This window comes from Coturnix japonica, chromosome 3 (genome assembly GCF_001577835.2).
Source record: "Coturnix japonica isolate 7356 chromosome 3, Coturnix japonica 2.1, whole genome shotgun sequence".
NCBI classification, from domain to species: Eukaryota; Metazoa; Chordata; class Aves; order Galliformes; family Phasianidae; genus Coturnix; species Coturnix japonica.
Window position 1 is genome coordinate 99,997,981 of NC_029518.1, and position 25,200 is coordinate 100,023,180.

General features: G+C 48.3%; 1 protein-coding gene across 3 annotated transcripts in view; it reads right to left on the minus strand.

Annotated features, from left to right (window-relative positions):
• The window catches only part of CLIC5 (chloride intracellular channel 5), a 66,045-nt gene that overhangs the window by 31,788 nt on the left and 9,057 nt on the right, over positions 1-25,200 (minus strand). The window contains exon 1 of one of the 3 annotated variants that reach the window (XM_015859913.2): positions 21,842-22,155. The exons of 1 other annotated variant lie outside the window; for it this stretch is intronic. In XM_015859913.2, coding sequence (XP_015715399.1) covers positions 21,842-21,904 — 63 coding nt within the window. In that variant the 5' untranslated portion in view covers positions 21,905-22,155. Of the gene's footprint in view, positions 1-11,827; positions 12,049-21,841; positions 22,156-25,200 lie in introns of those variants that run through there. One more of the 3 variants, XM_032443561.1, reaches the window with a different exon arrangement.

Consider the following 25,200-nt stretch of genomic DNA (forward strand, 5'->3'; position numbering starts at 1 on the left):
TATGGTTTAGTAGCTTAGTGGCAGTGATGGTGATGGGAGGATGGTCAGACTGGAAGATCTCGTAGGTCCTTTCCAACATTGTGATTCTATGATTCTCTGGGGCACAGCAACTGTGCTCAGCCATGTACCAAAAGGAGCAAGCCAGTGATGCCAGCACACTGGGACACCCCGTCACCAGAGCAGCTGCTTGATTGAATCTGAGTGATGACAAGGATGAGCAAGGTGTTCTCCTTTGTTATTTATAAAACTCCTCCTTAAATACTTCTGCTATTTTTAGGGAATCAATTCAACCTTAAAGATATTTGTGTGCACAAATGGGGGAGTACTGACACACTAAGGAATAAAATTAAGGAGGCTGTAGAGGAAGAAAAATGTCCCAGCCATTCTATGAGCTCGTGCCAAATCCCTCTGTAAGGCAGCAGTTATATCCAGAGCCTCCAGCACTGCACAGCATGGCTGGACAATGTGAACAGGGAGCTACTCTCAGATTCAAGCTACTGCTTGCCTTGAATGATATAACTGGAATAAACTTCCTCACTTGTTCCAAAAATACACAGAGTGGTGCATGCAGAGAGACTGCAATGTACGCAGGCAACTGCACATCACCATAATTAACCTTAAGGGGGAGAAGAAGCAAAGTTGCACTTCCAGTTGTTCCCAAAATAGAGCAGCTTTATAGGAATACGCTGTCATTAGTAATGACTAAGCATCCAGCTTAGAAATGGCAGTGTTGGAAAGAGCTGCGCATTGTAAAGCACTGTGTTTTCTCCAGTAACAGAACGTATGTGGTTTTATCTATTTTCATTTTGCTGCCATTTTTCACTGCACTCTGCATGATGGTCCAGAGCTCTCCTGGACTCATGGCAAAGTACAATGATATGTTTGATGACACTAAGAGATGTTTCTCATTCAGAGGGATTTTAACACGTCAGCAAATGCAGGAGGGCTAATTCACCCCAATGTTTCTGACTGAGAATTAAGGAGAGCTCTGATTTCATCATCCTTACAATCAAAACCTAGATGCACGTTCCACATGGCTGCACTCCCCTTGTTAGAGCTGGGAAGGCGCCTGCCTTTTTACACTTACTCTCCTTACACTCAGAACCCAAAGGGGAAGTGAAAATCTTATTTGAAACACAGAGCAAGCCAGGAAATATCCTATTTACTGTGCCATTAAAAGAAAAATCTGCCTTCGTCATTATACCGTGATATGCATATACCACAATACGCACAATAGCACACACCTCCACTGCAAGGAAAAATCATTGGGTGCAATGTGAGATCAGACAAGCCAAGGTATTGCTTTAGCATGGACCTTCTTGTCTTCTTTTTTTCCTGCTCTCTGGTCTCCTTTCACAAGTTCTCGTCCAACTGCAAAAGCCAGTAAGACCTTTGGAGTACCACCAACGGAGAGGCAAGCAAAGAAGTGTATGTTCATAGAGCAGCACTGCTATGTCCCAGGCAAGGAGTAAATCTTACAGCACGAGTCCTGTGCATCGCAGGACGCTCTTGTTGACTGTGGCTCTGGTTCAGGAAAGCATTTAAGCATGTGCTGAAATACATCCCAACTCAGAGGAAGTATACGCTTGACTTTAAGCATGTTCTTAAGTCTTGATGCTTTCAATGGGACTTAAGCACATACTTAAGTATTTTCCTGAATGGGAGCCTGTAATAACAATAATAAATTTGCTGTGCAGCATTTTAATTCCATTGGACTTTTTCCGGCATTTCATTTTGCTAGGAGTAACTCCCAGCAGCAGCCTTCCAAGGGAGGGCAAGCTACAGAAGAAATACATTCCTCAGCACACACACATGGAAACAGACCATGTGCATATATGTCAAACAAAAATAGAGCATTTGCTAGAAAGACCGTCAGGGGAGTAACAAGACAAAAAGGAAGCAGTGAACATCTTCAGCCAGCTCCCCAAAGGACAGCCAAAATGTTATCCAAGTCTGGCAGCCATACAGACATGCGTTATAGATGCACATAAGATTAACTGGGTTTGCACTGCTGGCCAGTTTGCAGGGAGCTGGTGTGTTCCACACGGCCCACACTGGCTGAGCATCACGTCAGGAGAGCTGAGGACCTCCAAGGAGCTGCCACTGCAGTTAGAAACACGGAATCATGGAATGGTTTGAGTTGGAAGGGAACTCAATGACCATCAACCTCCAACCCCCTGCCATGGGCTGGTTGCCCCCACCAGATGAGGTTGCCCAGGGCTCCATCCAACCATTTTCCAGCTCTCCTCTCCTTTAGGAGAGGTGCACTTGGACTCTTTAAGACATTCAGGATTTTCAGGTGAGAATTGCAGGTTGGACAACCTATGGAACTGATAGTGAAGACATGATAAATATTTTCTGCAGGTTTGGTAAATCACTGCTTTCCAGACTTTTAGACTCATATTAATGCCAGCATTTCACCCAGGCCAGGTTCTTCCTGAGGATCTTTCCATCCTGCTTTAGGACGTTTGGAACTAAGGATCAGTTGGCTCCACCTGATCCCTTCACCTGGTGCCAAGTATTTCCATCTGCACAGCTATCAGCCTGCACAAAGCCCTGCCTTCCCCTTGGGCCCTGCATGAGTTCTGCATTGAATAGGCTTTGCTCTGCAATAATCTATGTGACCATAGCACCATAGATGGATGCCAGAGAACTCTGGCTTGCTGTGTGTGGGTTACTTTACGATAACCACAGACAGGTGGATAGCCTCAGCATGTGCAAATCACAGAATGGCCTGGGTTGCACAGGCCCACAGTGCTCATCCAGCTCCAACCCCCTGCTGTGTGCAGGGTCACCAACCAGCAGCCCAGGCTGCCCAGAGCCACATCCAGCCTGGCCTTGAATGCCTGCAGGGATGGGGCATCCACAGCCTCCTTGTATTGTTCCATCACCTTTCCTCCTTTCTTTTGAAACTCTGCAGACCCACAGCCTGGCACACAGAACAGCAAAGCACAGACAGGTCTGACGCCCTGGGCCAATAAAGGATTTTGTTCTCAGTTATATTTGTAGACCCCTTCCTTATCAATATTCAACTTAATGAGAAACCGATGGTCAACAGTCAAAGGAAGGAGGAGCTACAACAAAACTTCCTATAGCAAAATTTATGGTGCAAAGCCTCTGCAGAGCACATCTCTGGAGTGGTTATAATCAAGTTTTCTGTTACACACAACACTAGGAGTGCCATAAAGGTCTGCGACAAGATGAGTCACAGTTTAATGCCTCCATCACCAAAATGAAGGGAGGAACTGAGAGAACTCTCTGACAGCAACAAGCACAGAGGTTTGGTGGCAACTCCCAGGAGAGGAGCAGGCTCCAAACCCACACTGAGAAGCTGGAACAAAGTGTCTGAAGTCACTTAAATGGAATTTAGTGAGGTAAAGCTATGACAAGGGGAACAACAGGTCCTGTACAGGAGCGGGATGGGGCAAAGGAGGCTGCATGGAAGACCCAAACAATAAGGCACAAACCATTGGTGTGTGAGCCCTCAGACAACCACAGCAAGGTGGTGTGATGGGCGTGGGTTCCTACGAGCAGCTTCAGGCAATACCGCAGTCCTCCAGCACATAAAAGACTGTTTACAAAGAGGATGATGGGCCATTGTTGTTCGTTTCCACAGAGAATAGGATTATTATTCTGCTTAATTTGCAACAACGAAGCGTTAGGGGGAAAAAAGAAATCCATAATTACATGAATGACGAAACACAAGGCAGGCTTTCTAAGGAGGTTTTGTAATCGGCATCAATGGAGGCTCTGAAGGAATCAATAGGCAGAAGTTTAGGGCAGCCTGTCTGGGCGCATCCCATCCTGCAGCAGTGCGGAGCAGCCAAGGGGGTGCCCCATATCCCGGCAGCAGCAAACAGCGATGCTCCAACAGCAAAGCAGACCCGGTGGGACGGGGCTCTGCTCCCCCTAAGCTGTGCAGGATGCGGCCATGCCCCGTTGCAGACAGCGGGGGCTGATGCCGATGACTTCGCAGGGACTGGCCTTACGCTGCTGGGTCCAACAGAACGTACAGTCGTAACACTCGTCCCCGACTTTTCACGTGGTTCGAACCACAGACCTCCCTCTGCTTGTGGCCAACATCTGGTGGCCGACCCGGGACGCGCCCCCCGAGCTGTGCCAGCAGCGATGGGCATAGAGCGGTACCGAGCTCCCCCCTCGTGGAGCTTGACGGCGCTGCAGGGAGATGCGCTTATCGCATCTGTCCGCTCATCCGCAGTGTGGAAGCCTGTGTCTGAGGGGCTACATCCCGATTCTGGCCTTTCAGCAATGGGTGAATGGACTACAACAGCCTTTATCTAATTCCGCCCCCTTCATAGCCACTATTCATAGAATAGCTCAGGTTGGAAAAGGTCTCACAGACCATCAAGTTCAACCACAACCCAACCATACCACCCTAACTAACAGCCCTCCTCTCAGTCATGCCCTGAGATACAAACTGCTCCCACTAAAGATCAATCAGTCAGAGCAGAACTGTAATTCCCATTTGCCAGTTTCTTTCTAACAGGTGATCAAAACCACAAGTGAGTTTATGGGCTCTGCAGAAAGGAACTGGGAGTGAATCCTTCGGGGGTACCTGCAGGAGTCATTGAAAGCTCCAAGCAGAGACCTCCACTTCCCAGGACAGAACTCTGCACGCTGCTGTTCTTGTAAGAATTCAATCTCTGCATATCTGGAACGCCTGTTAAAAATCTCTGAGCTCAGGATATTAATCAGGCCAGGGAGGATATTCTGCAAATGCTGGTGAATTGCAGCCAAATTGCCATGCCTCTAAGCAGCGTATCAGACTAACAAATAATAACAGCAGCCAGGTGCTGGAAGTTGATGCTGAACCTGAAATCAGATCTGGGGCTGAATTATTTATTGAAATTCCAGGACTTTCTGTGCACTGGTAGAAGAAAGAGGCACTAGCAGCCTTGTAAACACGCGGCTGAATGGAGGGCTGCCTCTGAGAAGGGCACTTACCACCAAAACAGTCAGTGGCCGTGACCTGCCCTCGATGGTCTCATTTTGTATCGTATTTAGCACAGTGTAACCATGCTCACTCATGGCTTCCATTGATCCGAGTGGGATGGAAGAGCCACCAGGAGCTTTGCAGTGTGCAGGCTGTGCTCCTTCTTCCTTTGGCATCTCCAGAGCTGTGGTGCTGCAGTTTCATATGGTGCAGCCTCATCCCAGATGTGAGCCATGCTCAACACCTTCCCAGAAAGCAGCTCAAGTTGCACAGCAAAGGAGGAGAGTGTTGCAGGTGCCAGCTAGAATTGAGTTTCATGTTTGCATCTCAGCATGAATTCCCAATGGAAGCCCCAGTAACTTCAGTAAAATATTTACTGGTACAGTTACGATATCCATAGAATCACAGATTCATTCAGGATAGAAAGCACCCCCAAGACCCCCGAGCCCAACCCCAGCCCACATCTCCCAGTGCCACATCTCCATGGTCCTGGGACCCCTATGGCGATGGAGCCCCCCAAGCACTCCCTGTGCAGCTGTGTCACTGCCCCACTGCTCCTTCTGAGAGCAAATTGCCCAAGATATCCCATGAAACCTGGATCAAACCTTACTGTTGTGAGGGCACACATGCAATAAATAGAAACACACTCTGGTTCCTAGCTATTCACAAAGGAATCATAGAATCACTCAGGTTGGAAAAGACCTTAAAGACCATCCAGTCCAACCACAACCCAACCATCCTACCCTAACTAACAGCTCTCTGCTCAATCATGGCAAAGGATCGTAACAGGGTTTCCTATATAGGGGACATCTCTTCACCTTGAATATTTTCTTGCATGCCAAAACCATCATATTTGTTCATCTGACCTCTTACATACAGTCCAGTTTAGCCACCAAAATGATGCTACTCCATGGGCAGCTTTTCTGAGAGCCATCAGCAAATGCAGCACAGCCTGAATATTTCATCAAACAAGGAACAGAGAGCAAGTTTTGCATTTGTAAATGTAAATACATGCAAGGAAAACGAGAGCTTAAGGAGGGCACACACCTCAACAACCAACAAGTGCACCTTGTTACTCATCTAAAAGCAAAACAATTTGTGTTTTCAAGATCAAACACTCAAGAAAATAACAGTGACGCTTTCCCAAAACTACTGGGGAAACTTGAATAAGTGAGTGTAACCACAAGTGTTATTAGCAAGTATTGTATGGAATTGCAAAGCAAATGCCTGCTCGATGCTGCAAGCAGGGAAGCGCTGCTGGAGCAGTGAGCAGGGTTAGAATCTCGTCATCATTCAGGCCAAGTTCTTCTCAAACACACTCTGACTTGACACTCAAACTGAATTTCCTCTGATTTCTGTTTATTGCATATCCACGGTATTAGAGAAAACCCTTTAACTAAGTAAATTTAACTTAATGCTATTTCTTAAAACCTTACGTCATTCTTTCCCTTCCTCCCTTTGTACAAAAACTCTCCCACTGATTCCACTGCAGTTTCCCTTCCACCTCTTCACTTCTCCCTGCCCTTCTGGGTTCCCTGGCCATGCTGGCTGCTCCCAGAAGCAACCAGTGACCTCCACCCATTTCAGGGTGATTTGCAGAGTGCCATTTGAGCGACATACACCAAGCATCCAACATGGAGAGTTCACTGGAACATCCACGTTTATGAGACAACTGAGAAATCAGCATTTGTCAGAACAGCTTCCAAATCTCTCCGAAAAAGAGGACTTTGTGAATGTGAAGAATTCTAAACCCAGGTAAATTCTACACAATTCCACTTGCACTAAATAACCAAACATCAGCACAAAAGGATCCTCCTGACAGCAGGGCACAACAAGACTGCTACTAATTGTATCCACTCTCAAACATCCTGGGTATGGTTCACTTCTTTAAATGTTCCCATAAATCCCTGGAGCAAAGCGTGAAAGACGCCCAGAGGCTAAATAGGAAAAAATAGACTCTTGCCCATACAAACTGCAGGAAGATGCTGACAGGAGTGCATGGCTCGACAGGGGATGTTGGCCAAGGTCAGGGACAGGAGGCTGTTCCTTCCATTGGAGAAGAAAATCACCATTCCAAGGTTACATCCCACACTCTGTGTCCTTCACAGGCTGGGCCTGGGTAACTGTGTGCAATCAGCACTTCTTTATTACTATTAATATTCTTGCAGTATCATCTCTTCTGAGATAAATGCAGCAACCCTCAGGCATATGCCCTGGCATCTTCCATAGGGATGCTGGTTTCATCAGTCCCAAGTGAACAAGTAGGCAATTCCAGCTCCAGAACAAGCCCCCTGCAGCCATGCTCAGCTGCCTTCTGTATGGAGTGAATAGTGAGAAACACAACTTCTCATTGTGGACTTCCAGTACTTGAAGGGAGCATATAGACAGGAGGGGGAATGGCTGTTTGTGAGGGTGGGCAGTGACAGGACAAGGGGGAATGGTTTGAAACTGAGACAGGGGAGGTTCAGGTTGGATCTGAGGAGGAAGTTTTTCCCCCAGAGGGTGGTGACGCACTGGCACAGGTTCCCCAAGGAGGCTGTGGATGCCCCATCCCTGCAGGCATTCAAGGCCAGGCTGGATGTGGCTCTGGGCAGCCTGGGCTGCTGGTTGGTGACCCTGCACACAGCAGGGGGTTGGAGCTGGATGAGCACTGTGGGCCTTTGCAACACAGGCTGCTCTGTGATTCTATTAAGTGTTTAGGGAAAAGCATAGCTAGAGATGAGCTAAACCCAAAAGCTCACATTCATGCATACTCAGGAAAGGTCCTGGGCTCCGTCTTATGGATGGGATACTGACCCATAAGGATCACTGAGTTCAACCCTTGAAAAGTGCTAAGCTGTTTTGAACCTCATGCAAGACCCAGATCCAGAACTGGATCTACAGCTAAACTGGGGACAGGAATTAAATGACAATAAAAGCAAAACAAAACCAAAAGTCCAAATGTAGGGATCCTCAGCTCAAGGAAGGGCAGCTCAATCAATTAAGTCAAAATACCATTTGTTTGAAGTTGCATGTGTGAGCCAGAAAAGAAAGTGAAGAGGATGCAAGTGCTGGAGGAAGTCTGAAAGAAGGCTCAGCACAGAGCGAGCTGGAGGTCTGGGTCCTGTCCACTTGTCCTGATAGAAGTGGGAACAGAACAACTGCAACTGTCACTGTGAGCGACCCTACAGCCTGCAAGAACATTCCATGGTTCAACCCCTCTTCATCCAGACAGGTTTAAAAGAAAACACTACCAATAAAACAAATGGACCAAACAGCATCAACACTGGTTCATTACAAAACACGGGGCAGCGAAAGGAAATCATTTCCTCCCATGATATGCATTTCTATCTGTTTGAAGTAAGCTGCCCATTCAGCAACTAGAAGCAAAAGGAAAGCAGGAACACAACGTGCCTGTTGACCCACACAAATCGAATCACAATCTAGAAAAACAACAGCAACAATAGCAGCAAGCCATCAGGGGACCGCTTGTTTTGGACAATACACAGGTACAGATGTGCACCAGCACCCAAAATAACAACAGCTTTACATGGTGGGTGTTCAGGGTGATTATTTGGGTGCTGAGATGCTATGAGGTGGAGAGATTTGACACTTCATATAGAGAGAGACCCCTATCCGACCTGAGAACTGAATCATTGTTTTGTGAGGATCATAGAACCACAAAATCCCAGCAGCTTTTGCAGTCTTTACATAAAGAAAAAAGGTTTTATCTCATCCTCTGCCACAGGGTGGGACCCATCCTGGCACAGGAGCCCGGAGCCCCAGCACACCAGCATCAGTCACACCATCTTTGAAGACCCTCCCAATGGCTGCCACCTGCATACCAACAAATAAGCAAACTCTTAACCAGTCCTGAACTGATCCCATGCCATTACTGCACCCTTGACACCAAGAGACATTTTAAGACATACAAGTGGCCTCTGAATATTGTTACTATCAGAGCAGCTTTGATCAAATTTGTGCCAAATTTCAGTGATACAGATAAATAAAAGTCTGTTCTGTGCTTGAATCAATCCCTACTCTGGTGTGCCAATATATTACCCTGCAGGCATTCAAGGCCAGGCTGGATGTGGCTCTGGGCAGCCTGGGCTGCTGGTTGGTGACCCTGCACACAGCAGGGGTTGGAGCTGGATGAGCACTGTGGGCCTTTGTGACCCACCAGGCCATTCTGTGATTCTCTGGTCCTACCAGGATTGCATATTTTATGGCACATCTACTCCTGTATCAACTCCATCTACACGCGTCTTTGAAGTATGTCCAGTCTCGATCTGAATCAGAAGAAAGTCTATGGTGGCTAATTCCAGTGGTTAGCGACTTTTACAGTTATTATTAAACTCATTTCCAATTCCATTAGAAATTCCATTAGAAATGAAATGGAATTCCATTATGCCTGACCTTAACTAATCATTAATAGCACCTGTTGCACTTGTTAGCTCTATATTTAAAAGCCCTTTACAGATTCACTTAATATTGCAGCCAAATGACTTATGGTATTTAACACGAATGTGAAAGACCATCTTCAGAACGGCAATCTTCACTGCTTTGTAAATCTTAAAACTATTCTTCTCTTTCCCAGCATGGCAGCACACACCAGTAGCTCTCTGTGCTAAAACACAGTTGGGTTTTTTCCTGTTGTTGAGTTTCACTGTCACATGCCTTCCGTTCTGATCACCTGCCATGGATCAGCACACACTCCTTGGAGATGTGTTGCCCTTCATAAACTGGAGCGTCAAACTCAAATGACTTTACAAGCAGCCCAAGTTAGGAAATGCTACATGGGTTTTGGCATCTCCACTGTTAGCAGAAAGGGAAGCTAAAGCAATATGTAAATCAGACAGACTTCCTTCTGCTTCCAAGTTGCATCCCCAGCATCAGGACTAGGAATGACTTCCAGAATACTGGTGAATGGAGAGTTGAGCCATGATATTTTTCTTAGTCTCAAAGAAATCAACATACGTAAGAGATCAACAAGGAAAACATAGTTTACTGCTATTATAACTATTTCCATATATAATCTCTGCAAGTTTTATATGTACAAAGCTCAAATTTTACAGAATTCGAAGAGAATCGGATCAGTCTTGACGATTAAGCTTTGACCATTCTTGCTACATTTTGCATTGAGTAAGCACAAGTAAATGCCATGAGCTTCTGTTATCTGCCCTGTATCAGGTTCAACTCCCACTTTCCCACCAGGGGCACTAATTAGCAGTCACAACAATTCCCCTGCAATATGTTTCAATTAGTGCATTATCTGAGCTTTACTCATGGTGGCCAGAAATACATATAAAGGAACTATTTCTGCCTCATCTTTATTAAGTACAACTAAGTATATGGAAGAAAGGTGGAGTAGAGCTGGAACTCCAGATATACATCGGTTCTTTGGTTGAAGCTAGGCAAGACTGCTGACCTACTCGTAGGTAGGAAAGCTCAGCAGAGGGATCCGGATAGGCTGGATCAATAGGCTGCAGGCAGTTGTATGACATTCAACAAGGAAAAGTGCCAGGTGCTTCACCTGAGTCATAACAACACAATGCCAAAGCTTGGGAGCTGAGTAGCAGGAAAGCTGCCCAGTCTGCTGGGCCTGGGGGTGCAGGGCAACAGCTGCTGAGCATCAGCCAGCAGAGCACAACAGGGCCAACAAGGCCAATGGCCTCCTGGCTTGTTTCAGAGATAATGTGGCCAGCATGAAGGGAGAAGTCACAGAGAGACTCTTTACAAAGGTAGATTGTGACAGGACAAGGGAGAATGGTTTTTAGTTAAAAGAGGGAAGATTTAGGTCAGATGTTAGCAGGAATTGCTTCATTACGTGAGGCCCTGCACTGCTGCCCAGAGCTGTGGATGTCCCATCCCTGGAGGTGCCTGAGTCAAGGGTTGGAGCTGGCTGGGTTTTAAGGTCCTTTCCAGCACAAGCCAACCTAGGATTCTAAAATCGTGCCAGGAATGTGCGATGCTGATTAAACTCAACAAATCTACAAAAAAAAAAAAAAAACCAAAAAAAAAAACCCAAACCAAAACAACAACAACAATAACAAAAACAATCCAATTTCTTCATTCCCAGCTCCAGATGTACCTAAATACCACAGCTATAGCACCTAGATGGGTCAACTACAACACAGAAGTACAGACAGATGGGTGGAGCAAGAGGTAAGGAAGGAATGGGAATGAAGATCTCTTTTGGACATTATCAGTGATAATCTGATCTGCTGTGCCAAACAAAGCACTTGAAGCTGTTTTCAAAGTACCCAGTTCAGCACTTCAGGCACCCACTCTGATTTCCTGTTTCAAGGAACACAGATGAACTCTTGCATACACAAACTCAGGACCCTCCTTATGCCAATAGGTTCTTCCTATGGCCTTGCAGAAGTCTTTCCTGGAAATAACATCAATCACAGCTGGGATTAATTTACTGCTCCCTTCCAGATAATGAAGAATTAGGTGTCACAGAAGCACTAAGCAATACAGTTGCCTAAACGATGACATCATTACTCTAAATGACCTTTACACAGCCTCCTTCCAGCTCCTGTTTGACACAGCCAGGTGAACCGGTGCTAACATTTAAGCACAGCCGCACTTCCTCCCGGCCCTGCTGGAAAGGATCCCTGTGTATTTTTGGGATGCTGTGTCAGCCGATCCCGGTGACATTTGCCACTCATTCAGAGCCATGTGCTGCCCAAAGAAGTTTCCTGGGCACACTTACAGGAGCGTCAGTGGCGTCACAGTGCCGCGACACACAGACTGCAGTGCAATGGGATGCCGGGGCGGGCAGCGAGCTGCCTGCTGTGAAGCACGGAGCACACAGCTACTTCTAAACGCCAGTTATAACAACTTGGAACATCACCAGCTCCTTATGGAGGAATTAAAACCATCTATTACCTGATTTGATGGCGCATATCAAAGTGGAAGAGAGGAGTTGGTAAGCAGAGCTCACCCGGGATCTCAGAAATCCTCAGGGTGAGGTTTCTCCAAAGCCACGAGCAGCCCAAGGTGGCAGGGAGAGCAACTGTGTTCCTGCCAAGTCCTTTCACACGTTGACCTCCTGCACCGCTCGCTGGCTGTCCCTGCGTTCCCACCAATGAGACTCTTGTCTTGGCACAAGAAAAAACCTGCAGGCACTCAGAAAGAAAGCAGACAGGCAGACATACAGGCTCTGTGTTGTGTAACTCAGGCTAGAGCTTCTTTAGGGTATTGTCTACCTTCCACACAAGGAAAAATAACCCGCTTGTACTATTAAAACATTCTCGAAGCAGCTCCTTAATTAACCAAACACTGTTTTTTTCAGTAATAACAGGTTAAAGCAAAATTCGACTTTACCAACATGGATTTTTTTTCCCCACTAACTCTGTTCTTTTTATTATTTTATGGAAAATGCTGAATGAAAAGAACAGAGAAGCAAACCTCCGTCCACTTCACTGTGTCTACAGTGCGTTGCTACTACCTCGCTCACTTCAACAGTGCGATTCAAATTTAGGCAGCCTGACTCTCCTGTGACCATTTTTGTACACATGCAAACACCATGGTGTTCAGTGGGGTTCATTCTGACTCAAAAAGAACAGAGCAAAATAGCAACTGAGCCTGAACTACATTGAAATCCTTGCAGTCTCTTGCATGGAGCTCATGAAGGAAGCACAAACAGGGTTTGGATTATTATTTTCCCCACACTACATATGCTGATGTCTGGACCAGTGGTGAACCTGGCCTGGTTCTGTTGCCTTGATAAGGATGCACAGGGCCAGCATGCCAGGAATTGGGAGATCAGAGAATCCCAGAATGGCCTGTGTTGCAAAGGCCCATTCCTTCAACCTTTCCTCATAGCAGAGGTGCTCCAGCCCTCTGAGCATCTCAGTGGCCTCCTCTGGACCCACTCCAAGAGCTCAGCATCTTTCTTGTGCTCTGGAGATGCCCACAAACTTTGGAAGGGATGTGAATTGTGGTTCCCAGCACCTGCTCAGCAGCTCAAAAGAAATAACTGCACGATCCCTATCAGCCTAGATGTGTTCATATCAGCCTGCAGGGCAATAGATGAGAACTGGAGAGGAGCACAAGCACAGTACATATCTATTCTGCAGGGTGACTGCTTCTCTCTTGGAAGAAGAAAGGCTTGGCACGTCACTTGACCAAAGTAACCAAAAATAAACTACAGCTCATCGTGGAGCACCAGGAGACCTCAGCCAGTGTTGCAGTATCACTATTACTCCTTGTTTGTTTTTCTCTATTACTTCCTCTTTACCTAAAGAGCTTTGCTAAACGTAGCAGCAGATTTGTATGGGAGCCAAAAGGTGACTTCATAACAGCCAATAAAGTACTGATAATTTTTAAGAAACAGAAATGAACTTTGTGCCTTCCAGACCTGCTTGTGATTTCCAGAATGCATCTCAATGGCCCACATAAATCACAGATGCTGCACTGTCCCAATGGGTTAAAAGGGTCCTGACAACTTCCCTCTCCCTCCCAGTTCAGGAGACCAGTATGGGCATTATAAACCCCAAAACTTGAAACTAAAATCAGTTCTCTTATCACAGTGAATCTCTAACCTCAAAAAACACAAAACTCTCAATAGTGGGAATGGCGGTTTGTACTGGGCGTCTCCTTTTTATCTGTGTCTGCCTTTAAAGATACATCACAACCAATCACCAAAATCATACACGGAGTTCCTTCGAAATCAACCCATGGCAGAGATCATTAAAAAATAACCAAGTTGGAAGAGACCCCGAAGGATCCAAAATCCAACCTCTTATCTTTATGACAATCCTCCAGCTAGAAATGACTCCTCATAAACACACGCTGCAATCCATCCCTGAGCCTTACCTGGGCTGGGAGTGTTTCCCTGCATCCCAAGGACAGCCTCAACCACAGCTCCTGGAGCCACTGCCCTCTGCTCACAGTGTGTGGGACAGGCTGAGCGCTGGGTGTGCTTTATGGAGGGATGGCCTCACTTGGCAGAGCCAAAGGCTGACTCTGGGTTCAAGGTCTTGAGAAGCCTCCTTGCTCTGTACCTCCCCATATTCTCTAGATGGGTTTGGGGCATTCCTGCAGCTCTGCAAAGAGCCACATGCAGCTTTCAAGCAAAAGCCATTGCAAAGCAGCACTGATGAGCCTATCTGGGATATGGACCACAACCCCACAGCAACAACCAACTGCTGTAACAGCACTACCACCTTCTGACCATCACAAACACAGGTTATTATCTGATGTGTTGCAGAGCATTTCTAAAGCAGGAAGATTTATTTAGCAGAGTGTACTTTGGACCGTTTGTGTGGCTTGTTTGCTCTCTAGACTGCACTCATCCCGAGCAATGCAAACAGACAGCTGTACTTTGGAGACCTGGTTCTATCCTTTGTTTTCTATGTGTACTACATCTCTGCCATCAAATTAACTTTCCAGATAATTATCAGTACTCCAATACCTGAGATGCAAGGAACATACATCCAAAAACACAGCAAATGAAAGGAAATCAGAGGAGTTCTCTGCTCCTCCCCTATGTGGCTTAATATTCTGTCTCAGTGCACTTCTTCCCAGGGAAGGAGGTTGTAGATGCCCCATCCCTGCAGGCATTCAAGGCCAGGGTGGATGTGGCTCTGGGCAGCCTGGGCTGCTGGTTGGCAACCCAGCACACAGCAGGGGGTTGGAACTGGATGAGCACTGTGGGCCTTCACAACCCAGACCCATCTATGATTCTCTCCAAAGAGCACCATTTCACTTTAAGCATTATATTCCAGTGTACAGGTGTGGGACCACCAAAAGAAGCAAAGCACACCTTCCATAGGGTGTCACTCACACTGGGCACATTGCTCTGCAGCACACCGGGCACCGGCACTAACACACACTGTAGCAGCTGGGCTAAGCAAAGGCAGCATCCCTCTCTGCCACGCACCCCAGCCAGCTGCCACCCCCACCCTGCTCTATCCCAGCCCAGCTTTGGGGGTCTCACTCTCAGTCAAGCAGAAGCAGTGAAGCATCTCATACAGTTCAGGGTATAAAAGCACAGTGGGATGAACAGGGATGCAAACAGTGAGGTGAGACAGCAGCTGGGGCCTGCAACACACAGCCTCAATGCACCGCCCTGCTCCACTCCCTGCCTCCATACACACAGCTCCTAAAGGAAATAGAGCAATTGTGTAACACCTCTCTCTTCTTTCTTTCCTCTTTAACCTGAGACACTAACTGCTTTTGTGAGAGGCTCTGAAAAACAGCACTGCTCTGGTTTATTTGTGCTCAGCAAAGACCCACTTTTCTCCTGGCCAGACCCACTGCCTCTCACCTCCCCATCCTCTGAGCTCCCTGCCATGGGGGCACTGGGACGCTGCTCTGCCATAGGGCTGGGGTGGGCACGGGGAGCACAGTGGGTCCCTCCCTACTCAGGACGTTCTGTGACTCTATGACTCCATAACCTTCAGTTCCACTCGTTCCAACATCCTTCTTCCTTTTCCAGCTTCTGGGCTGTGGTGCTGTCATGCTCTGCTCACACTCTTTGCTATTCAACTTTTTAGACTTTTAATTTAATTAATGGCACCTTTCCAAAACTTCCAGAACTGCCATTTTTCAGCCTAAATGAAAAGCCTCCAGGAAGATACCAATTAATTCTCCTGTCGCAGCTCAGCAAAGTGTGGGCTTTACGTGAGTCTCAATGCATTACGCAGGAAGTCCCATTACTGGAAATGTTCTCTCTGTGGTTATAAATCCTCAGGTGACAACACAGGTGTTGGCTGCAATGACAACTGCACGGACCCAGAGCTTCACCCATTGCACTGGACATGGCCTGGACCTTCACACTGCAGGGACGCAGTGAGCATGGCAGGGGTGCTTGGGGGTGGACTTGGGGATCTTAGCAATCTTTTCCAACCCAAACAACCCTATGATGCCAGCCACAGAACCTCAGTAAGCTATCACTAAGCACACAGAGCTCACGTCAGGAGGAACAGCTTGGAGAGGGAAGGTATCAGGGCAGGTGGACCCACACAGGGCTTTTAATACATGAAGCTCCATACAATTACAAACCAGGAATATTTGTCAAATCCCTGCTTGCTAAAGAAAAAAACCCACTTGTGTTCTGCCCAGGTCAGACAGGCTGCACCTGAGCTGGCACATTCTGGAGGATGCAGGAAGAGGCCATGCATACACGTGTGGTATGCAGCTGACATTTCAACTCATCACACAAACCACCCATCAGGGAGTGCAAAGCAATTAAGTACCCTCAGCTTGACAGAAGGGAGGAGCTGGAATTTGCTTTCCCAATCAGCTAGTTCTGTTTGCAAAGGGCCCCATACAACTCCCACCTGCTAATCACAGCCTCATCAAAGCAGGGATGCACAGCTGGCACCTGGTTTGACACAGACAAATCTCAGCCCTCACACAGAGGCTTTGGAACACCTTTTGAACACCTAAAGATCTGAGCTCTTTGCTCAGAGTTTGCATGAAGTTCACTATTCATAATGTTGCACACTGCTGACTGTAGGGGGATGTTCTTCACGGAATCACAGAATGTCCTGGGTTGAAAAGGACCATAATGACCATCCAGTTCCAACCCCCTGCTGTGTGCAGGGTCACCAACCAGCAGCCCAGGCTGCCCAGAGCCACATCCAGCCTGGCCTTGAATGCCTGCAGGGATGGGGCATCCACAGCCTCCTTGTATTGTTCCATCACCTTTCCTCCTTTCTTTTGAAACTCTGCAGACCCACAGCCTGGCACACAGAACAGCAAAGCACAGACAGGTCTGACGCCCTGGGCCAATAAAGGATTTTGTTCTCAGTTATATTTGTAGACCCCTTCCTTATCAATATTCAACTTAATGAGAAACCGATGGTCAACAGTCAAAGGAAGGAGGAGCTACAACAAAACTTCCTATAGCAAAATTTATGGTGCAAAGCCTCTGCAGAGCACATCTCTGGAGTGGTTATAATCAAGTTTTCTGTTACACACAACACTAGGAGTGCCATAAAGGTCTGCGACAAGATGAGTCACAGTTTAATGCCTCCATCACCAAAATGAAGGGAGGAACTGAGAGAACTCTCTGACAGCAACAAGCACAGAGGTTTGGTGGCAACTCCCAGGAGAGGAGCAGGCTCCAAACCCACACTGAGAAGCTGGAACAAAGTGTCTGAAGTCACTTAAATGGAATTTAGTGAGGTAAAGCTATGACAAGGGGAACAACAGGTCCTGTACAGGAGCGGGATGGGGCAAAGGAGGCTGCATGGAAGACCCAAACAATAAGGCACAAACCATTGGTGTGTGAGCCCTCAGACAACCACAGCAAGGTGGTGTGATGGGCGTGGGTTCCTACGAGCAGCTTCAGGCAATACCGCAGTCCTCCAGCACATAAAAGACTGTTTACAAAGAGGATGATGGGCCATTGTTGTTCGTTTCCACAGAGAATAGGATTATTATTCTGCTTAATTTGCAACAACGAAGCGTTAGGGGGAAAAAAGAAATCCATAATTACATGAATGACGAAACACAAGGCAGGCTTTCTAAGGAGGTTTTGTAATCGGCATCAATGGAGGCTCTGAAGGAATCAATAGGCAGAAGTTTAGGGCAGCCTGTCTGGGCGCATCCCATCCTGCAGCAGTGCGGAGCAGCCAAGGGGGTGCCCCATATCCCGGCAGCAGCAAACAGCGATGCTCCAACAGCAAAGCAGACCCGGTGGGACGGGGCTCTGCTCCCCCTAAGCTGTGCAGGATGCGGCCATGCCCCGTTGCAGACAGCGGGGGCTGATGCCGATGACTTCGCAGGGACTGGCCTTACGCTGCTGGGTCCAACAGAACGTACAGTCGTAACACTCGTCCCCGACTTTTCACGTGGTTCGAACCACAGACCTCCCTCTGCTTGTGGCCAACATCTGGTGGCCGACCCGGGACGCGCCCCCCGAGCTGTGCCAGCAGCGATGGGCATAGAGCGGTACCGAGCTCCCCCCTCGTGGAGCTTGACGGCGCTGCAGGGAGATGCGCTTATCGCATCTGTCCGCTCATCCGCAGTGTGGAAGCCTGTGTCTGAGGGGCTACATCCCGATTCTGGCCTTTCAGCAATGGGTGAATGGACTACAACAGCCTTTATCTAATTCCGCCCCCTTCATAGCCACTATTCATAGAATAGCTCAGGTTGGAAAAGGTCTCACAGACCATCAAGTTCAACCACAACCCAACCATACCACCCTAACTAACAGCCCTCCTCTCAGTCATGCCCTGAGATACAAACTGCTCCCACTAAAGATCAATCAGTCAGAGCAGAACTGTAATTCCCATTTGCCAGTTTCTTTCTAACAGGTGATCAAAACCACAAGTGAGTTTATGGGCTCTGCAGAAAGGAACTGGGAGTGAATCCTTCGGGGGTACCTGCAGGAGTCATTGAAAGCTCCAAGCAGAGACCTCCACTTCCCAGGACAGAACTCTGCACGCTGCTGTTCTTGTAAGAATTCAATCTCTGCATATCTGGAACGCCTGTTAAAAATCTCTGAGCTCAGGATATTAATCAGGCCAGGGAGGATATTCTGCAAATGCTGGTGAATTGCAGCCAAATTGCCATGCCTCTAAGCAGCGTATCAGACTAACAAATAATAACAGCAGCCAGGTGCTGGAAGTTGATGCTGAACCTGAAATCAGATCTGGGGCTGAATTATTTATTGAAATTCCAGGACTTTCTGTGCACTGGTAGAAGAAAGAGGCACTAGCAGCCTTGTAAACACGCGGCTGAATGGAGGGCTGCCTCTGAGAAGGGCACTTACCACCAAAACAGTCAGTGGCCGTGACCTGCCCTCGATGGTCTCATTTTGTATCGTATTTAGCACAGTGTAACCATGCTCACTCATGGCTTCCATTGATCCGAGTGGGATGGAAGAGCCACCAGGAGCTTTGCAGTGTGCAGGCTGTGCTCCTTCTTCCTTTGGCATCTCCAGAGCTGTGGTGCTGCAGTTTCATATGGTGCAGCCTCATCCCAGATGTGAGCCATGCTCAACACCTTCCCAGAAAGCAGCTCAAGTTGCACAGCAAAGGAGGAGAGTGTTGCAGGTGCCAGCTAGAATTGAGTTTCATGTTTGCATCTCAGCATGAATTCCCAATGGAAGCCCCAGTAACTTCAGTAAAATATTTACTGGTACAGTTACGATATCCATAGAATCACAGATTCATTCAGGATAGAAAGCACCCCCAAGACCCCCGAGCCCAACCCCAGCCCACATCTCCCAGTGCCACATCTCCATGGTCCTGGGACCCCTATGGCGATGGAGCCCCCCAAGCACTCCCTGTGCAGCTGTGTCACTGCCCCACTGCTCCTTCTGAGAGCAAATTGCCCAAGATATCCCATGAAACCTGGATCAAACCTTACTGTTGTGAGGGCACACATGCAATAAATAGAAACACACTCTGGTTCCTAGCTATTCACAAAGGAATCATAGAATCACTCAGGTTGGAAAAGACCTTAAAGACCATCCAGTCCAACCACAACCCAACCATCCTACCCTAACTAACAGCTCTCTGCTCAATCATGGCAAAGGATCGTAACAGGGTTTCCTATATAGGGGACATCTCTTCACCTTGAATATTTTCTTGCATGCCAAAACCATCATATTTGTTCATCTGACCTCTTACATACAGTCCAGTTTAGCCACCAAAATGATGCTACTCCATGGGCAGCTTTTCTGAGAGCCATCAGCAAATGCAGCACAGCCTGAATATTTCATCAAACAAGGAACAGAGAGCAAGTTTTGCATTTGTAAATGTAAATACATGCAAGGAAAACGAGAGCTTAAGGAGGGCACACACCTCAACAACCAACAAGTGCACCTTGTTACTCATCTAAAAGCAAAACAATTTGTGTTTTCAAGATCAAACACTCAAGAAAATAACAGTGACGCTTTCCCAAAACTACTGGGGAAACTTGAATAAGTGAGTGTAACCACAAGTGTTATTAGCAAGTATTGTATGGAATTGCAAAGCAAATGCCTGCTCGATGCTGCAAGCAGGGAAGCGCTGCTGGAGCAGTGAGCAGGGTTAGAATCTCGTCATCATTCAGGCCAAGTTCTTCTCAAACACACTCTGACTTGACACTCAAACTGAATTTCCTCTGATTTCTGTTTATTGCATATCCACGGTATTAGAGAAAACCCTTTAACTAAGTAAATTTAACTTAATGCTATTTCTTAAAACCTTACGTCATTCTTTCCCTTCCTCCCTTTGTACAAAAACTCTCCCACTGATTCCACTGCAGTTTCCCTTCCACCTCTTCACTTCTCCCTGCCCTTCTGGGTTCCCTGGCCATGCTGGCTGCTCCCAGAAGCAACCAGTGACCTCCACCCATTTCAGGGTGATTTGCAGAGTGCCATTTGAGCGACATACACCAAGCATCCAACATGGAGAGTTCACTGGAACATCCACGTTTATGAGACAACTGAGAAATCAGCATTTGTCAGAACAGCTTCCAAATCTCTCCGAAAAAGAGGACTTTGTGAATGTGAAGAATTCTAAACCCAGGTAAATTCTACACAATTCCACTTGCACTAAATAACCAAACATCAGCACAAAAGGATCCTCCTGACAGCAGGGCACAACAAGACTGCTACTAATTGTATCCACTCTCAAACATCCTGGGTATGGTTCACTTCTTTAAATGTTCCCATAAATCCCTGGAGCAAAGCGTGAAAGACGCCCAGAGGCTAAATAGGAAAAAATAGACTCTTGCCCATACAAACTGCAGGAAGATGCTGACAGGAGTGCATGGCTCGACAGGGGATGTTGGCCAAGGTCAGGGACAGGAGGCTGTTCCTTCCATTGGAGAAGAAAATCACCATTCCAAGGTTACATCCCACACTCTGTGTCCTTCACAGGCTGGGCCTGGGTAACTGTGTGCAATCAGCACTTCTTTATTACTATTAATATTCTTGCAGTATCATCTCTACTGAGATAAATGCAGCAACCCTCAGGCATATGCCCTGGCATCTTCCATAGGGATGCTGGTTTCATCAGTCCCAAGTGAACAAGTAGGCAATTCCAACTCCAGAACAAGCCCCCTGCAGCCATGCTCAGCTGCCTTCTGTATGGAGTGAATAGTGAGAAACACAACTTCTCATTGTGGACTTCCAGTACTTGAAGGGAGCATATAGACAGGATGGGGAACGGCTGTTCGTGAGGGTGGGCAGTGATAGGACAAGGGGGAATGGTTTGAAACTGAGACAGGGGAGGTTTAGGTTGGATCTGAGGAGGAAGTTTTTCCCCCAGAGGGTGGTGACGCACTGGCACAGGTTCCCCAAGGAGGCTGTGGATGCCCCATCCCTGCAGGCATTCAAGGCCAGGCTGGATGTGGCTCTGGGCAGCCTGGGCTGCTGGTTGGTGACCCTGCACACAGCAGGGGGTTGGAGCTGGATGAGCACTGTGGGCCTTTGCAACNGTTCCTCCTCCTGCTTATACTCTCCCTTCAAGTATAACCCAAGAGCAACGATGTCACAAGCTGCAATATCCCGGGGTCGTATCACATCACAGACACACTCACTTGTCTGTACTGCATCAGGTTTTGTTTTCGGGTACCCATATAAAAAATAAAACAATCAGGACGAGCTTTTAGGGCAAAACCGGATTTGTTTCCCTTTTATTTTTCCTCAGGGGCACTGAGGAAAGGAGCCCTGCTGAGCTCAGCCCTCGCTGGGTCGCGCTCCCCTCCGCCCTGCGCTCCGTTCCCATAAATGGAGCAGCACGTCGGGCTGCCCGTGAGAACCCCGCCGGGCTAAGAATAACAGGGCACGCTCCCGAGGATAGAAACGACAACAGAATCAAGGAGCTCTGTCTCGGCAACGCGACCTAATTGGAGCGACACGAAGAACAAAGCGACGCGTGTTTGAGAGAGATAAGAGACCGGGAATAGAAGTTGGATGGGCTGTAGGAGCCCCGCTGGCCGCCCGCAGCTCACCTTCACGAAGAGCTCGATGTCGGGCTCCTTCCCGTCCCCGTTGGCAGCGGAGGGCACTGACATCTCTCACCGCAGGGCTGAGCTCCCGATGGGGACGGGGACAGCCGCGCTCCGGGTGGGTTTCCCTTCTAAAACATCATCTGCGGGGAGCGGGGCTTGACAGCAGCGCAGCGGGAGAACCGGCAGGTGAGCGAAGGGAGCGGAGCGAATGGAGGAGCGGAGCGCTGCCACCAGCGCAACAAGTGCGGCCCCGGGAGCGCATCTGTCGGAGCGCGGCTCGCAGCCCGAAATAGTCCCAGCGTGAAGCGGAGGGTGGGGTTTGGGCTCGGGGAGGAGACACGCCGTGGTACCGCCGGCCTCGCTCCGCGCCTCGCCCTGCAGCGCGATGGGGACGGGGTCGGGGTGTGCGGGGTGTGCGGGGTGGAGGGGTGGGGATGCGGGGCAGAGGGGTGGGGTTTTGTCCCATCTTTTTGTGCTGGGTGTTTTGTCGTTTGCTGTTCAAAACCTCAGTATTACTATTGCTGTTGTTGCTGATTGTCCCGGTACATACGGGCAGCACTCTGTGCATGCAACAAGCCGCATCAATATAGGCACAGAGGCGTACAGAAGCCTGGCTGATAACCGCACGTGGGAAGAGCAGCCCGGTGCTGCTGCTCCTGAGAGAGCTAAGGAGTGGGAATGGGGTTATTCAGGGGAACAAAGGGCTGCGGGGGAACAACATGAGGGTGCCCCATGCCTTGGTTCAGCCTCAGGCACCGTGTGGGGACAGCAGGGTGGTGGGATATGCCTTGCAGGCATTCAAGGCCAAGCTGGATGTGGCTCTGGGCAGCCTGGGCTGCTGGTTGCACACAGCAGGGGGTTGGAGCTGGATGAGCACTGTGGGCCTTTGTAACACAGGCCATTCTGTGATTCTACAATTCTATGCTTCTTTAAGGCTTCAGCATCTGACTGACACGCTGCCCATCAGCCTGATGTGACTCAAAGAGCACCGTGGTGACACAGATGACACAGACACCCGGAGCAGGAGGTGACACTGCGGGCTGACACAGGGCACGGCAGGGCTGAGTGGCAGCTCCTGCTCACTGCTGTCACACCCTCAGAGCGCCCGTTGGGTCACAGCTCCTCGCCCTGTCCCTGCTCTGCTTTGTGACCGATGCAGCACAGGAAAACCCACACCTACAGAGCACAGCAGGTTCACCTTCCCTGCCTGACACCTAGAAACCTCTTAGGAATGTTCTGCTACAAACAGCAGGCTGTGGCTGCTCAAAGTGCCCCCAGCTGTAAGCTCTGTGCTCACTCCTCCCTGCCCAGTGACCCCCGGTGCCACCCAGCGCCTCTGCAGCACTGCAGGTGAAAGCAAAGGGGATCCCAGCTGTGCGTCCCTGTGGCACCCAGATGGTTAACCAGGAGGTCTCGTTGTACTGCTTGCAACTGTAATTACAACACAATCAACAGTGTGATTAGTGTAAAAGTGTGCTTATGGTTTGTAGATCTAATTAGCTCTCATTCAAATGACTGGAGGATTAACTGTAAGAGAATTAAGTGTTATTAGCCCTTTGATTTCAGATTCTTACATGTAATTCTTGTACAAGGTACATTAATTACTAAACATTTATGGTGTAATTATTCTTAGGCCCACAGGCAAACTTCCCAGGACATGGGCTGAGCCTGCTTACATGCAGCAGGAAGAATCACTGCACTGTCATTACGGATTGCAGCTCTAAACATCAGCTAATGCTGTAATCACAGTCACTGCATCTCTGAGACGTGCCCCAAAGAACCATCCTGTGGTCTGCATGAGGAAATGCCTTGCTGAGCAAAAGATGCTCCATCCCTGGAGGTGTTCAAGGCCAGGTTGGATGGGGCCCTGGGCAGCCTGGGCTGGTATCAATGTGGAGGTTGGTGGCCCTGCCTGTGGTGGGGGGTTGGAGCTTCATGATCCTTGAGGTCCCTTCCAGCCCAAGGCATGCTGTGTGTGTGTGTGTTTGGGCACGAAGGCTATCAGGGACACCACAGCTCTGTCAGTGCTCTGAGCCCCATCCCCTGGTCTTGGCTGTGTGCAGGGGTGGGGGCACTCAGTAAGAAGGTGACATCCAAGAACAACCTGTATCACCTCAAAAAGCTGGAGCCCTTCATTGTACAACTGCTGCGTTCTTGACAGATCCTGAGTTCTTGACTGAAGGTAAACATGGCAGGAGGCAGAATGAAAGGAAATACATACGTGTGTAATACTCAGGGAATCGATTCATGCATTTTCAGTTTTGCTGTCACCTAAAACGGACTTACCACATCTGGGCGGAACCTTTTGGACTGGAATTGTTATCATTGTCCGCACGGCTCTGCTCTGTGTTATGAAATCAGCTCTTTCTTCCATCAAATTGAGGCTAAGACACTGATAAATAATTCGTACACTCTCATTTTACCGCGAAGAATGAGCCGCTCCGCTTGGCCTATCGTTTTCTTGCAAGTCAGAGGCAGTGCAGGCTTTGAGTTACCCACAAGAACATGACGTACTGAATTCTGAACTCTCCATAGGCCGGGTCACTACAGTTTGAGGCTTATGAGCGATATAAATATGAGCGCATCACGGCATGAATAAATGAGGACAGCTTCAGAAAAGGAGCCGTCACCTCCCCACATAAGACCTCTATTGTAGGCGCCCCGATGCACTATCAGCTTTCACTGCCCTGATCCAGCCTCACTTCCAGCAAAGATTTGTCCCCAGGGGGTGATGCGGGGGCCAAGCATCCCATGTAACTCTATCGTGGAGCTCTCACCGAGAGGGATGGGGGGATCAGTTCTGACTTACGGTCATTTGCAACTGCATTCATTGTGTGTGGGTATCTTTGACGCAGCGCTTGTTTAACAAATGGGAGCGACTTTGAAGCCAAAACTAAAAGGGATGAATTGAATAATTTTGATTTTCATTTGAATAACATATCTCTATCAAGCCCTTGATTGACCTTCAGAGACATCCAGAAGGATTTGTCTTGGATATTTGGGGTCAGCCTGTGTTCCCCTTGCTGCACAAGACACACAGGGATGTACGAAGCACTTCTTAGCCTCAAACCAGAGCTCAAACCACATTTCCCCCAGGGATGTGCAGCACCTCAACACGTGCTGGTTTGGCAGAACGAGGAGGAGTGATGATTTTGTTCCCTCTTCTACGCTGTGGTTGCTGGATGAACTGCACTGCCCACCAGGAAGGGCAGATGCTACACCACTTTGCTTTGCAGAGCGAGTTCTAGGCCAGGAGTACCACGTGGTTTTTCTATATAATTACATTTTCACGTGGGTTCAGTATCAAACCTCACCGCAACATTAATAAATGTTAACAGCTTTGAGAGAAAAACCCACTG